Source organism: Sebastes fasciatus, chromosome 11 (genome assembly GCF_043250625.1).
Source record: "Sebastes fasciatus isolate fSebFas1 chromosome 11, fSebFas1.pri, whole genome shotgun sequence".
NCBI classification, from domain to species: Eukaryota; Metazoa; Chordata; class Actinopteri; order Perciformes; family Sebastidae; genus Sebastes; species Sebastes fasciatus.
In genome coordinates, this window is record NC_133805.1 from 24350210 (window position 1) to 24363842 (window position 13633).

Here is a 13633-nt window from a genome sequence, read left to right on the forward strand (position 1 = left end):
TTCCTCATCATAGTTACATACGTTTACTTAAGTGGCAATTTCAATGCAGCACATTTACTAAGTGTGTTATTAGCAGCGGCGGCTGGTGGAAATGTTTCTAGGTAGGGCTGTGCCACATCCAATCAATTTCAGCAAACATCCCGGTATGATTTAATGCAAAAAAGTGAAGGTATCAAAAACCCATTACTACTTTGCAGTTAAATAATTAATTATTTTATTCCAACAGGAAGAGTTAATAATGCTTTTAAAAAAGACAACAGTATAAAATGTACTCAGTGGTGGAATGTAACTAAGTACTTAAATATAATTTTGAGGTACTTCTACTTTACTTGAGTATTTCCATGTTCTGCTATTTTCTACTTCTACTCAACTACATCTCAGAGGGAAATATTAGACTTTTTACTCCACAACATTTATCTGACAACTTTAGTTACTTTACAGATTCAGATTATTAATACAAAATATAATCACATTACAATCAAATTAAGTACACATATTACTGGGTGCATTCCATATTTAAAACACAAATATTGACAATTTATATAATTGTTATTAGTAGTAGTAGTAGTAGTAATGTTTTTTTTGTGTGTGACTCAGGGAGAGCTGCGCCCTAGCGCCCTCTATTGGCCCGCCGCCACTGGTTATTAGTGCTACGAATAGTTCCTTGGTCTCTTAATTGTGACAATTACGACAGCACTTGAAGGCACCGTTTTGGTCCAGGCGCTCATCACGGAGCTGCGTCTCATTCCTGAGAGAAGTGACGCACAAGATGGTCTGCGGACAACCTGAGAGTTTAACATGGACATCAACGTGACCACAAACTTCACGTCAGGCGACATTAATAGTAAAACTTGCGTCGTCTCCTTTTCTTTGTCTTTTTAATTAGACGAGTGCGTTACTTTTTTAACTTCACAAGTAACTTACACATCCTTGTCACAGGCGCAAACTCATATTGCGCCAAATCATCCTTCTTTGCGCTTCTACAATGCGCGTTACGCACTGAGAGGAAGGATGGCGACGACACTGACCAAGACAGTTAATCTCATTACAGGACTGGTTATTGTTTTCCAGTTACAAATCAGCTTCATGAAGCTCAAATCTGCTTATGGTAAGTTATAAAATGTGTCTATTGTTGAACCTGCTAATACAACAAATAATAGTAAAAGCTAATCACTTCAGGTTGGGTAATATTTCTGTATTTTTTATATAAGTTACTTCCTGTGATTTTGGTACTGCACCATTCTATGTTATTGATTTTTTTTTAAATATATATATATATTTATATATATATATGTATTTATAATTATATATTATATTTCTATATATATTTCTATATAATTATATATATGTTTATAATTATATATATATATATATAATTATCACATTTTATGCATAGGTCTAATGTATTATTGGTTTGAAACATATGATTTGTTCTATTTCAGTACCAATATATCTTCGGATTGAATATGCAAATTAATTACAGAAATGTGTGCAGATATTTTGATATGCAGAATGGCCCATTTCAGAATAATACACATTATATTATTGAATTATAATTAGCATGTATACATCACTTTAATGTTGTAGCTGGTAAAAGTCGAGCTAATTTGAAGTACTTTATGTACTGCTAATTCATCATAATGTATTGATTTTTTTTGGTTTTCTATTAATAATCTGAATATGCAAGGTAACTAAAGCTGTCAAATAAAGGGAGGACAGTAAAAAGTGCAATATTTACTTTTAAAATGGAGTAAAAGTATAAGATTTAAGTAAATATACTTAGTTACATTCCACTGCTGTTGAAAAGTATTACATTTTACAAGCGTTTTAATCTATTATCAATCAATAAATCAATGGTGGAGGAAGTATTCAGATCCTTAAAAAAAAGTAAAAGCTACAGGGGAAAGTCTGAAAGTATGATTGAACTCCAAGCTCTCAAAATGTTTTTTTTTTCCCCTTTAATAATAAATCACTTAAAATAAAAAAAAATAATAGTAGGCTTATTCAGAGTCTCCCCTTATGTTTTGTGCTTGGCTGAATGACAAATCTTGGACACATTTAGACCACATTGGGATGCTAAGTGGTATCATTTAAATGACTCATAATACTCTCTTTAACCTCAAATACCAGGGGAAATAAATCATTCATTTTAAAGTCCTGTAATTGTAGGAGCCTTTTTCAGTTTTATGTAACGTTACAGTGTTATTTACCTGTGTAAATATGATTTACCTGTGTTTATTTGTGTTAACACCTCCGACCACTAGGTGGAGAATCTTGATTTTAGTCTAACTAAGGTGTAATCAGGCTCAAGTGTGTTTCTGAAGCAGCAACAGTCAGGGTTTCTACCTTGTTTGTGTCAGGATTTGTGGGTTTTCTGTGGAACCTTTTGTTTATTTTGAGTGAAAAGGAAACCGTGGACTATGCTGCAACATCACTGGGTTGAGCTTATTTCTACAGTTACTACTTTTATTACCAATATCACTGCTCCTGGTACTACTACAGATAGCATCAGTACGCTGCCCACATCAGACTGGTGGAGGGTTATAGGAGGAGGCCTCTGCAGCCACAGGGCCACCATGTGATAGAAATATAGACACAACACCCACGGCTGTCCGGCCTCACATGCCTGGTCCTGGACCTGCTGGTGTGAAGAATGTGAAGCATGCTTTCACTCTGCTGTGAAAAGAAAAATGAGGACGCACTGTTGTCACTGGAAGAAGGGGCAGACTGACGGGCATGTTTGCCACATGGCCCACGCTGGGGAATTGTTTATGTCCCTGTTGCATGTGGGAGGAAGATGCAGGAGTTTGTTTACTGATGTTTGAGATGTTGAGGTATTCTCCACATCTAACGTGCCCTTAACATACAGTTTCCCTTATTTATTTCCCCTTAAGGTTGTTGCAATAGTCTGAATATTCCACACAGTATTATATGTTGTGTGCCAGTGTTTTCAAAATCTTCATTGAAGCTACAAGATGTTGATACGAAGTGAAGACGTTTTTTATGGAAATATTCTAGATGTTCTTGTTCATTATTTTATATAGACAAAAACAAGACATTTGAAGACCTCACATTGTGCTCAAGTGTTATTGTGATCACCATTTTTCACTTTTGTCTGATGTTTTATGGATAGATATAGATTTATAGATTAATTGATTATGAAAATAATCTTTAGTTACAGCTGTAGTTTGAATGATGTTTTGCTTGTTAAGGTTTTTTTTGAGCTTATAAAATGCCAGAAAACTATGGGGAAAAAATAAAGATTTCCCAGAGCCCAAGGTAACGTCTTCAAATAGCTTGTTTGGTCTTTTGTTAAAGATATTACATTTTCACACCCCAGGCACAAACATTGTTTTTCATGCACTGATCAATTTTGAGATTTTGGCTTATTTTGCTTCCATAACATGTCTTCTTTCAGACTAGTGGAAAGAAAACATCCAAAATACACATTTCAGGCTTTTATTTTACCACACATTGTCTTTTTGCGTCTATAGATTTCTCCTCTAAATTCACCAAATTTAGCCTCATTTGCATATTTAAACATAAAATTTAAAAAAACTTATAATACAAAAAATAATTGTCTTAATGTAAGTATACTTACATTAAGACACTTAAAAAACTTGGGAAGTTTCATGGTGATACCTATTTACGAGTTGTTGTTCTTTACCCTATTCAGTAGTGTCTTGCAAAATGTATGTCATTTTACAGTACATATCTTTAAAGGCTGTTTTCTCTCCAACTTTGAGCCAGAAATCTCCACTTCAGTAGCACTTACAAACACCAAACTTTCCAGTTACATTCCTATCTATATTCTGATGGTTTTTACAAACGGGTTTGTTCATATGTCATTCATAGCCTGATTTATAGAATATTTTATTCATAAAAACATGGTGAAAATTTATTTATTTATGGCTGTTGACAGTATTTTCTGATTTATGGAGTGATACAAAGAGAGAACCAATATTCCCTCTGTAAAAACCTTTGACTCTAATGTGTCAACAAAATGAAACAAGAATCTTGAACCTGGCTTTATCCAGTGTTCAGATTTCTGTTCTGGAAATGTTTTCAAATTAGCACATATTTAATAAGAGAATGCATCATTTGCACATTTAAACATTTTCAGAACTAATTGTCTTAATGTAAGTAATCAATCAATTATTTTTATATTAAATGCTGTGCATTTATTTTGTTGATCAACTAATCAACCAATTGTTTTAGCACTATTATTTTATTTTTATGACAGTATTTGGCTATTTACAGGCATAAACTGTTAAAGTTGTGACAGAAAAAAATTATCTTGTTTTTGATCTTAATTACTTTTGTTCTTAAATACATTTGTAGCCTCCTAAAAGTGCTCTAAAATGTGGATGTTTGTCAGCATCAGCTCAGAGTTCAGACATTTTGATCTTATTGTTAGTAATATAATGATGGTACTCAAAGAAAAGACACAGTAAACAAACGAAATTATCAAAACAGTAACTTATGTCCGTCTGTTTGATTCCTCAGGAGTGTACCGTACTGACACCCAGGGGGTGTCTCCTCCAGAGGGAAGGTCGTACGTCGTCGCAGGGAACAACAAGGCCAGGGAGAGGGGTCCAGATAAGAGGGGCCACTACAGAGACCAGCACCAACCAGAGGAGTCCGATCCAGACCTGCTGATGGAGGAGGGACACGACAATTCTACACAGATCGTGGTAAAGTTACTGTATTTACACCTAAGAGAGGTTCAGCAGATGATTGAAAACTTAGGAACTAAAGTCATAACTGAAAATGACTTTGCAGGGACGTCTCCCTTTAATCTTTTAATAGGACGGTAGTTCGGGACATTTAGGTAACAGTTGTTTGAAAGTGGGCGAGATTCTCGCTGAAGCTTTCCGCTAAAAATTCTCTGCATATAATGTTTAACTTTCAGAAAGACCAGACTTTTTAATGTAACTTTATTTTGCAAAACATATTGATCTTTTGGAAAATAAAACGGGGCTAAGAAGTCTCTGTCTTATATGACAATATGGGTGAACATTGTTTAAAGGGAGGGTCCATTATTATTATTATTATTATTATTATTATTTTTACATATTATGTCTCTTCCCAGTGGTGTTCCTTATGTATTAAAATTCAAACATTCAACATTTGTTAAAGTATTTATGTTTTAGTGTCAAAATGCTATTTTCCCAGCCCTTCTAAAAACTACTGTGTGGTTCCAAAGGTCACAAAATAACACAAAGTAACCGATCGATGCAGCGATAGACCAGCAACTCCTGTGTTCTGCGAGATAAAATGACCTCTTCATTATATCCCTTTCTTCAAAGCCATCAGACTACATTCACAAATGCAGTAATTTTACCGTGCATAATGCAGGAGTATGCATACAACCCCACTTCAAAAAATCAGAAGAAACCACTTCAGTTATTTCCAAACTTAACACAGCTAACTTTGACTCAGCTGGTGCTAGCATTCCCATTATTCATGACTTTATTGATTAGCTGCGATTAGCTAACTTTGGTAGCCTACGTCACTGCTTTTCGCAACGGCTGAGTGGGCGTTTCCATTTTATAAAAACGCAGATGGACCCGCCCTTTAAAGCGGTTCTGATATTGATGAACGTTATGAATTAACAACTAGAATTTAGTTTCCTGGGAGTAAAAGTGATTTGGACAATATTACATGACTTGAATTTGAATTTAATACATTTTTGGTATAACGTTTCCCCTCTTTGGAACCAGAAATAATATTATGGAAATTAGACAAATTCAGTTTTATTTTTTACTTTGGTGCTCATTGTGTTTGCTTGATGAGCATTATCTGTTTTAATTGTCATACCTGTCAGAAATCTGTCCATCCTACACTTAAATAGAAAAAATTTGAAAAATTGTGCTAAGCTAAAACATGATAGCCTCACCAGCATGAAAGTACACTTTTTATTATTCCCACATGAACCCCATTAATTCAAATTTAGTTCCACTTCACATATTCTGTCCCTAATACTGATTTATTGTGTGTTTTAACGCATTTCAATCCCTGCATTTTTTGGACAGGACTTTGATCACGCCTACTATACATCTAAAATCTACGTTTCTGGAGACGCAGCCAGTAAAGAGCTGTGGGTGAACATCGACGAGATGGAAGAGGATGAGTGGAAGGTCTGCGGCTTCCTGTCCAGCACTCACAGACAAGCTGAGGTATGACATCAGTCTGCGTGTTTTGAAATATCTCATGTAGAAGAAGTTCATTGGGCAATCCATTTTTTGTTTGCATATTTACTTTGACTTTCCAGAATGAAAAAATACATTAAAAATGTTCAAGATTTTGATATTCAAATTATTTAGAGTGTTGATCAGCTTATAACAGTTCACTTTCTGAATGTATTGAATTGAGAACACAGTCACCATATTAGAACAAAACTGAGTTTACTCTCACTTAGTTGCAGTAAAGATTAGTATAAGTTATTTTAGTTTCTCTTTTGTTGTCAGTAGAGATGCAAGAATTGATCAGCCGGTTGTCAGCTGATCAGTCTCATATATATGAATTTTGTGCGGGTCAAATTTACACACTTTATGTAGCGCACACAGCGGCACACACTGTAACGTCACACACACACACACACACACACACACACACACACATGCACCTTGCACACACATCATGTCGTCGGTGTGGAAGTTCTTCAGTGTGAGTGAAAAAGACATAAAGGTTGCAAATGTGGGATATACTGTGATTCATTTTAAGTTGTATTTTATTTGTCTATTAACCTGGAGCACTTTAAAGGAACAGTGTGTAACATTTCAACGTGTAACGTGTGCAAAACCGTGGTACCGCCAGCCACCGTCTGACTTCCGTTGCTCCTAAAGTAGTGTTATTATGGTAAGGATGACCTCTGAGCGAGGCGAACGGCGTTGCCACAGTTTTGCCCTCGACGGCTCACGTTATCACAGTCTTAGAAAGAGAGGAGTGAGCGGAGGGGTACTCAGTTGGTTACAGTCTAGAACCACACCACTAGATGCCACCAAATCCTACGCACTGTACCTTTTAATTTTGAGATTTGTTTGAGTGAGAGTGAAGTTCCTGTAACTTGAATATCAGTTTTCCATAAAAGTAAAGTTACAAAAATGTTTGTGTGTGCTGTAAATAATAGTTCTTAGAAAGAAAGAAAGAAAGAAAGAAAGAAAGAAAGAAAGAACGTGAAAATCGGAATCGGCCAAAATAATTGCATTTGGTGCATTTCTAGTTGTCGGTGTATATGAAAGTGGTTGCTGATCATCTTTAACTTACAGTTGACATTACACTTTTCCTTTCTTCATTTCCAGAGAGTGAATCTTTCCTTTGGCTTCCCTTTCTACGGACATATACTAAAAGAAATCACAGTGGCAACTGGAGGTAAGTCTTTAACTTCAAAAGTCTTTTCTTTAGAAGTTGAGAGCTCAGAGTTATGAGGCCCAGTCTGTATTCAAAGTAGTTTATGATGTCATCTTAATTTGAGCTACAACTAGAGCTACATTATATGAATTTATTATATTTCTGTTCACTTTTTCCCTTCATAGTACAGCTGCACAGTGCATACTTGGGTAACAGTAGGCCAAAATCTAAGTGCCTAACGCTATTTAAATATATTTGACAGCAGAATAGCGCTGCTTTAAGAGACTATAACTTAAGTATTTTCTATGGTGTGAATCTATTCTCCTCTATCCATCTCCAGCAAAAATCTCCATCTCTAACAAAATACGTAAGTAAAAGGTGCTGTATACAATATCCAGAGCATTAATATAGCAGCAAACAACTATTTGCTATGTAAAGATATAGAGGAGTAATGTCTACCTGAGCAGAGAATGAAGTCACTCTCCCTCTCTCTCCGAGTTTCTCTGTGCTTTGTTGACATCGCCGGGCCAGCCAAGCGTACCCAGCGTACAGTGCATGTGAGCGAGCCCCACTGGCTAGTTCACGGCCGCCACGCTGCACTGCTCTCATACGGCAGTTACAGCTGATAACGCCGTCCCAACCGGCGGCACCGTCGCAGAAGTGTAGCACCCACCCTCCAGTTCCCCCCGAGGTTAACAATGTTAGTTCTACCAGCAGTGTTGCCTTTGTTTTCACTGTTAACGCTGTTAGAAGCGTTAGCTACGAGCCGCCAGCTCAGCTGTTGCCATGTTGAGAGCCGTGTAGAGGCAATATAAATGCTACCAATTTAGCATTTAGCACATTTAAGGATCTCTTTTCAAACAACAGAAATTTAAGAACTAGGTCAACCTGCAAAAATACAACAGAAAACGTGACGTTACTGTGAGTGACGCAGTTTGTGTGTGCGAGTTCTGGTAGGTCGGAGGAAGGCGCCCTTTGTCTCATATCTCATACATGATTGAAATGAATATTGTGAATGTCTCCCTACATTGAATACAAATGATTGATGGTAACCTCTGCGTTTGTTCCTCTCACAGGTTTCATTTACACTGGAGATATAATCCACCGAATGCTCACGGCCACTCAGTACATCGCCCCTCTAATGGCGAATCTTGACCCAAGTCTGTCCAAAAACTCTACTGTGTTTTACTTTGATAACGGTAAGAGAGACCATCCTTTCACTCAGCTGTCATCAATTGTGGCTTTTTGTTTGTGAGTGTGCTCTAGACTATTTATACTAAATGTATGTGAATGTTTATGTATGTCTACCGTGCAGGCACGGCACTGGTGGTTCAGTGGAACCGGATCCACCTCCAGGACAACATCAGTATAGGAACTTTCACCTTCCAGGCCGTACTTCACAGTGACGGACGGATCGTCTTTGCATACAAAGAGGTGACATTTCTTCCCTTCTTCATGTTCTTCCGTTAATGTGAAATTTGTTTAATTATTAAGCTTTTCTTCCGTAGATTCCTTTAGACATCAACGACATCAGCACCGAGAATCATCCTGTCAAAGTGGGCTTGTCGGATGCTTTTGTGGTTCTTCATGAGATAGAGCAGATCCCCAGTGAGTGACACATTTGGTGTTGAAATAATACATTTCCTTACCATATTTTTTTTTACCAGCCAATTTATTAAACAAAACACTGGATCTCATTTGTAATTAACAACATCATATCCTTTCTGACATGCTCCAGATGTCTGGAGGAGAACCATTTATGAGTATCACAAAGTCGACATCCTCAAGTCCAAAATCTCCAATTCTACAGCTGTGGAGATGCTGCCTCTCCCGAGTAAGTTAATCCTGATTAAAGTACACAAAGATATGTGTTGCTAAAATGGCAAAACACAGTTTACACACAGATTCTCATCTATGTTCTGTATTTGGATCATCAGTAACCTAATCTGCAGTGATGGAAGAAGTATTCAGATCCTTTACTTAAGTGAAAGTACTAATACCACACTGTGAAAATACTCCACTACAAGTAAACGTTCTGCATTCAAAACCTTACTTAAGTAAAAATATATAAGTATTATCCGCAAAATATATACTTGAAGTATCAAAAGTAAAAGTACTTATTATTCAGTATAATGCTCTCTGTCAGTGTATATATGTTTTTGAATTCATATTACCAATCACATTTATTTTACACTAATGTATTTCACACTTGAATTGTTCAGTTTTTACTCTTTTGTATCTTAAAAAAAAGAATAGCTTGTGATCAGCAGCAGTTGCATGTTAGCTCTACGCTGCAGGATGAACTGTAAAAATTGCATTAAAGTTCAAATCACAGAAGTGAAAGCCATCTCTTCCTCCTCACTCTTCACTGTTTTCTTTATTCTCAGCCTGTCTCCAGTTCTCCAGCTGCGGTTCATGTGTCACTTCTCAGATTGGCTTTAACTGCAGCTGGTGCAGTCGGCTACAAAGGTAAACTGGAAAGCACACAGAGTCTCAAGACTGCACATTCCCACTAAATTTATTTTAATGAAATAAAACTTAACTCAGAAGCCTCATTTTAGCTTTGCTGAATGCATTTTTGCTCAGAATGAGGACTCTGGGTTCTGTCACCTACACTGAAATCCTTTTGGAAAGGATCTCTGCAGCCAGTGTGGACAGAGGAGAAACAATTACAGCTTTTCAATGTGGTATTGTATCAAGACAGACTTGATAAAACTCTAAACTATCCCTTTAAGACGAAACCAATTTACAAATTAACAATAAATATAAAAAAAAAACATCTGCTGGATGCAAAAGTGTTAAATAACATTTGGTTATGTAAAATGTTTTATTGAGACTTGTCCCTCAAACGCTTTGTCAACACAGTACACAAGTACACATTAACAGTATTTACTGTCTTTCTCAGATGCTCCAGTGGCTTCGATCGTAACCGGCAGGACTGGGTCGACCTTGGCTGCCCGGATGAGGTTCTCTTTATTTTTTGCATTTCAGTAAACTTGAGAAAGTTAGAACTCAGTCACAACATAGCACCTCTTGCGTCTGTCTGCACAAGAGTTTACTGATGTTTGTTTTTCCAGAGGAGAGATCCCCGGTGTCTCCGCATGACAGACGTCACAAACACCACATCTCGCCATCTCACACGTACGACCACTCCTGTTACAGCGACCACAATGCAGCAGAGGACCTCCAGCACGACCTCCACCCCCCTCAGCAAGACGTCCACCGTCACAAACCCCTCAACACACAGCAGCACAAGAATAATTTCCACTCCACAGCCTCCAACCAGCAAACCTGCAGAAGGTAAGCCGGCTAAGATGCTTTCAAATCATCTGTAGTAAACAAGACGTGTATTTTTTATTCTAAAACAGCAGTATATATTATAAGACATTTAAAGTCGTCCCACTACCTTTCATAGAATCATCTTGCTTGATAGCTTAACGTCAATGAATTTCAGTTTTAGTCGTTAATGTTAAAAGTAATTTAGGACAGATTGCAGCTCAGGGCAAGGCAGGTGTCTTTACCATCTCATGAATAATACTTGTTTGTTGCACGGTATCCACGCCCAGTGTGTTGTGTAAAGTCTGACAGTGTGAGGGTCAAGTGGTCAGCTATTTCCCAGCCCTCTGTTAGCTCCTAGCTGAGTGTATACAGCGCCATGTTAAATACTGCATAGTGTCCTCAGCTGCTGAAGGATGACTCGATGTATGTGTGTCACTCTGGTTGAGTCAGAATATAGGAGGGCTGTTATTTTTGGTTGTAGTGGCTATTGTCCTACATCCTACTCAAACATAAGCACTGTTACTTTACTGGTATTCTGCTTAGGTAGACGGAAAGTACTTGGTTTTTATTAAAAATATAAGGAACCCCTAAAGTCCCAAAGTTAATCTTAAAATGTCTTTTTGAAGGTTTTTGGATGTTTTTAATATTACTTTCAAAAGGCAAAGAGGAGAGAGTTTGAATTGGATCATTTAAAGAGAAAGAAAAAGGAATTACATTATAAATTGCACATTTTTTAGGTGACTAACTGTTCACTGCAAATGGCCCCACATTGCTCCAATTTGTGATGCCCATGGGGAACCAACAAGATTAGCACTTTATGAGATTTCACTTGTAGTCAAGTACACAACAGTAGATCAGTAAAAATGTACGTTAGTTACAGGATGTGCTTTAAAAACTACTCCGATAGTAACTCAAAAAGCTTCTCTATTAAATAAAATTGCGCATAGCCAATCTCTTGAAATAGTGTTTTTTTCCTGAGATTTTATTCCTGATAGGACCAACAATTTTTAAACATTGATTTAAAAAAGCAAAACACATTTAAAATAGTATATCATGTTTTTCTTTCTTTCTCTAGATGACACAAACATCTCTTTGCACATCAATGAAGCACGTAAGTCATTCATGTTAACCTACTGTGTGTCTGATTTTTATTATTGGTACATGATTTTTTCAGCAGTCAGCTTTTTGTCAAAACTTGCCTAATTGCATTTGATCTGATAGTTAAAGCCACTATGTGTAAAATGTTTGTGATTACAGTGTTAGTTATTCTGATGGCAGAAGTCAAACAAATGGAAATATCTGCATGAATGTGTGTTTTTTAGCCTAATTATCTCGAGGGTCCCCTAGTTGTATCTGAGGAGGGAATGTAAATTCTACACATAGTGGCTTTAAGTCTATAAATATGAATAGCATCACTGAGAGTCTCAACACCACCGCTTTACAGCAGGAGACCAGGAGACCACAGGAGAGAGTGATGAGCGGCCGCAGACTGGTCTACTGGCGGGCATCGTCATGGTGATGGTCATCATGGGAGCAGCCGTCCTTATGTCTGTTTACATGTACAACCACCCCACATCCAGCGCCAGCCTCTTCTTCATGGAGGTCAGTGACACTATAATCCACTCTCCTGATAGAACGACTTCCCAAAGCACTCCTTGCGTTTTTAATTTGGATTTCCCTATGCAATTTAAAGGGATAGTTCAGTTGTTTTGAAGTGGGGTTGTATGAGGTACTTCTCCATAGTCAGTGTATTACCTACAGTAGATGACGTTGGCTAAAATACATTTTGCTGCTGCTGCCCCCTTCCACAGCAGTACATTGCCTTGCTTCCGTGCTGGTACTCCTGTCTCTTCCTCCAAACTGGGGGTGTGCCGACCGCCATCTACTGTAGATAGATACCTCATACCCACTTCAAAACTATCCCATTCATTTTATTAGAGAAGTTGGAGAGGTTAGGGACATCAATTAATATAGATTCATCTCCAGCAGTGGAATTAAATTATTTAGCAGAGCGGAAACACATCTTAAAATGCGTAAAAGTAATATGTGCTGTGTACTTTTATGTATACAGTCCCCTCCAAAACCGTTGGAACAGCGAGGCCAATTCCTTAATGTTTGCTGTACACTGAAAACATTTGGGTTTGACATCAAAAGATGAATAGAAGACAAGAGATCAGGATTTCAGCTTTTATTTCCAGGTATTTACATCTAGATCTGTTACACAACTTAGAAGATAGCATTGTTTATAACGGAACACCAAATTTTTAGTTGAGCCAAAGTATAGGAACAGATACTTAAAATAGATTAAAGTGAATAATACTTAACATTTAGTTGCAAATCCTTTGCTTGCAATAAAACCCAAACCCAAATGTTTTCAGTGTAAAGCAAAAATAAAGGAATTGGCCTCACTGTTCCAATGGTTTTGGAGAGGACTGTATGTTTTCTCATTGTATCCAAATTTTCTTTGAACAAACCCACTTGTGTTTTAATTTTCTGTCATTTTTTCCCCCCTCAGCGGCGGCCGACCCGCTGGCCAATCATGAAGTTCAGGCGGGGCTCCGGTCGCCCTTCTTACGCTGAGGTGGAGGCTCCTGGTCAGGACAAGGACAACACGGTGGTCATCGACCCCAAACAGTCTTTTGTCATGTCAGACAGAAGAGAGAGTGACCAGAAAGAAGGATTCATAGTTCCTGATCAGAGGGAGCGCTTCCTAGTCTCAGAGAGCTGACCAGAACTACGTTTCCCAGAAGGCGTTGGGACAGAGCTGGATCTCTATAGAGAGGCGAAGTCCCACCCTTTCTGGTGGACCACCATGGGACCACATTTCGTAGAAAAGGTGAACGGTAGTCAATGGCGAAAGACAAATATTTTTTTATCCCGTTTGAATTGCGCCATGAATCACACACGTTTGAATTTTGCAAGTCAAGACAGTCACAGGTAGCTGTAAAACTGTTGAAATATAAGACTGAAAATATGTAATTAGAAAGACTACACACCCAAA

At 37.6% G+C, this 13633-nt stretch overlaps 1 protein-coding gene across 3 annotated transcripts; it reads left to right on the forward strand.

Annotated features, from left to right (window-relative positions):
- Window positions 1-702: 702 nt before the first annotated feature.
- On the forward strand, window positions 703-13633 carry plxdc2a (plexin domain containing 2a). 3 transcript variants are annotated; one of them, XM_074651744.1, is made up of 14 exons: window positions 703-1108; window positions 4507-4694; window positions 6036-6179; window positions 7305-7374; window positions 8430-8552; window positions 8669-8787; window positions 8862-8961; window positions 9092-9187; window positions 9741-9822; window positions 10259-10319; window positions 10431-10653; window positions 11708-11743; window positions 12077-12234; window positions 13148-13633. In XM_074651744.1, exons 1-14 carry the CDS (start codon window positions 1012-1014, stop codon window positions 13358-13360), a joined length of 1710 nt encoding a protein of 569 aa, XP_074507845.1. In that variant the 5' UTR covers window positions 703-1011; the 3' UTR covers window positions 13361-13633. The 3 variants fall into 3 exon arrangements, with proteins under 3 accessions (XP_074507845.1, XP_074507846.1, XP_074507847.1); XM_074651745.1 differs by having other exon boundaries at window positions 12080-12234; XM_074651746.1 differs by lacking the exon at window positions 703-1108 and adding an exon at window positions 2307-2834.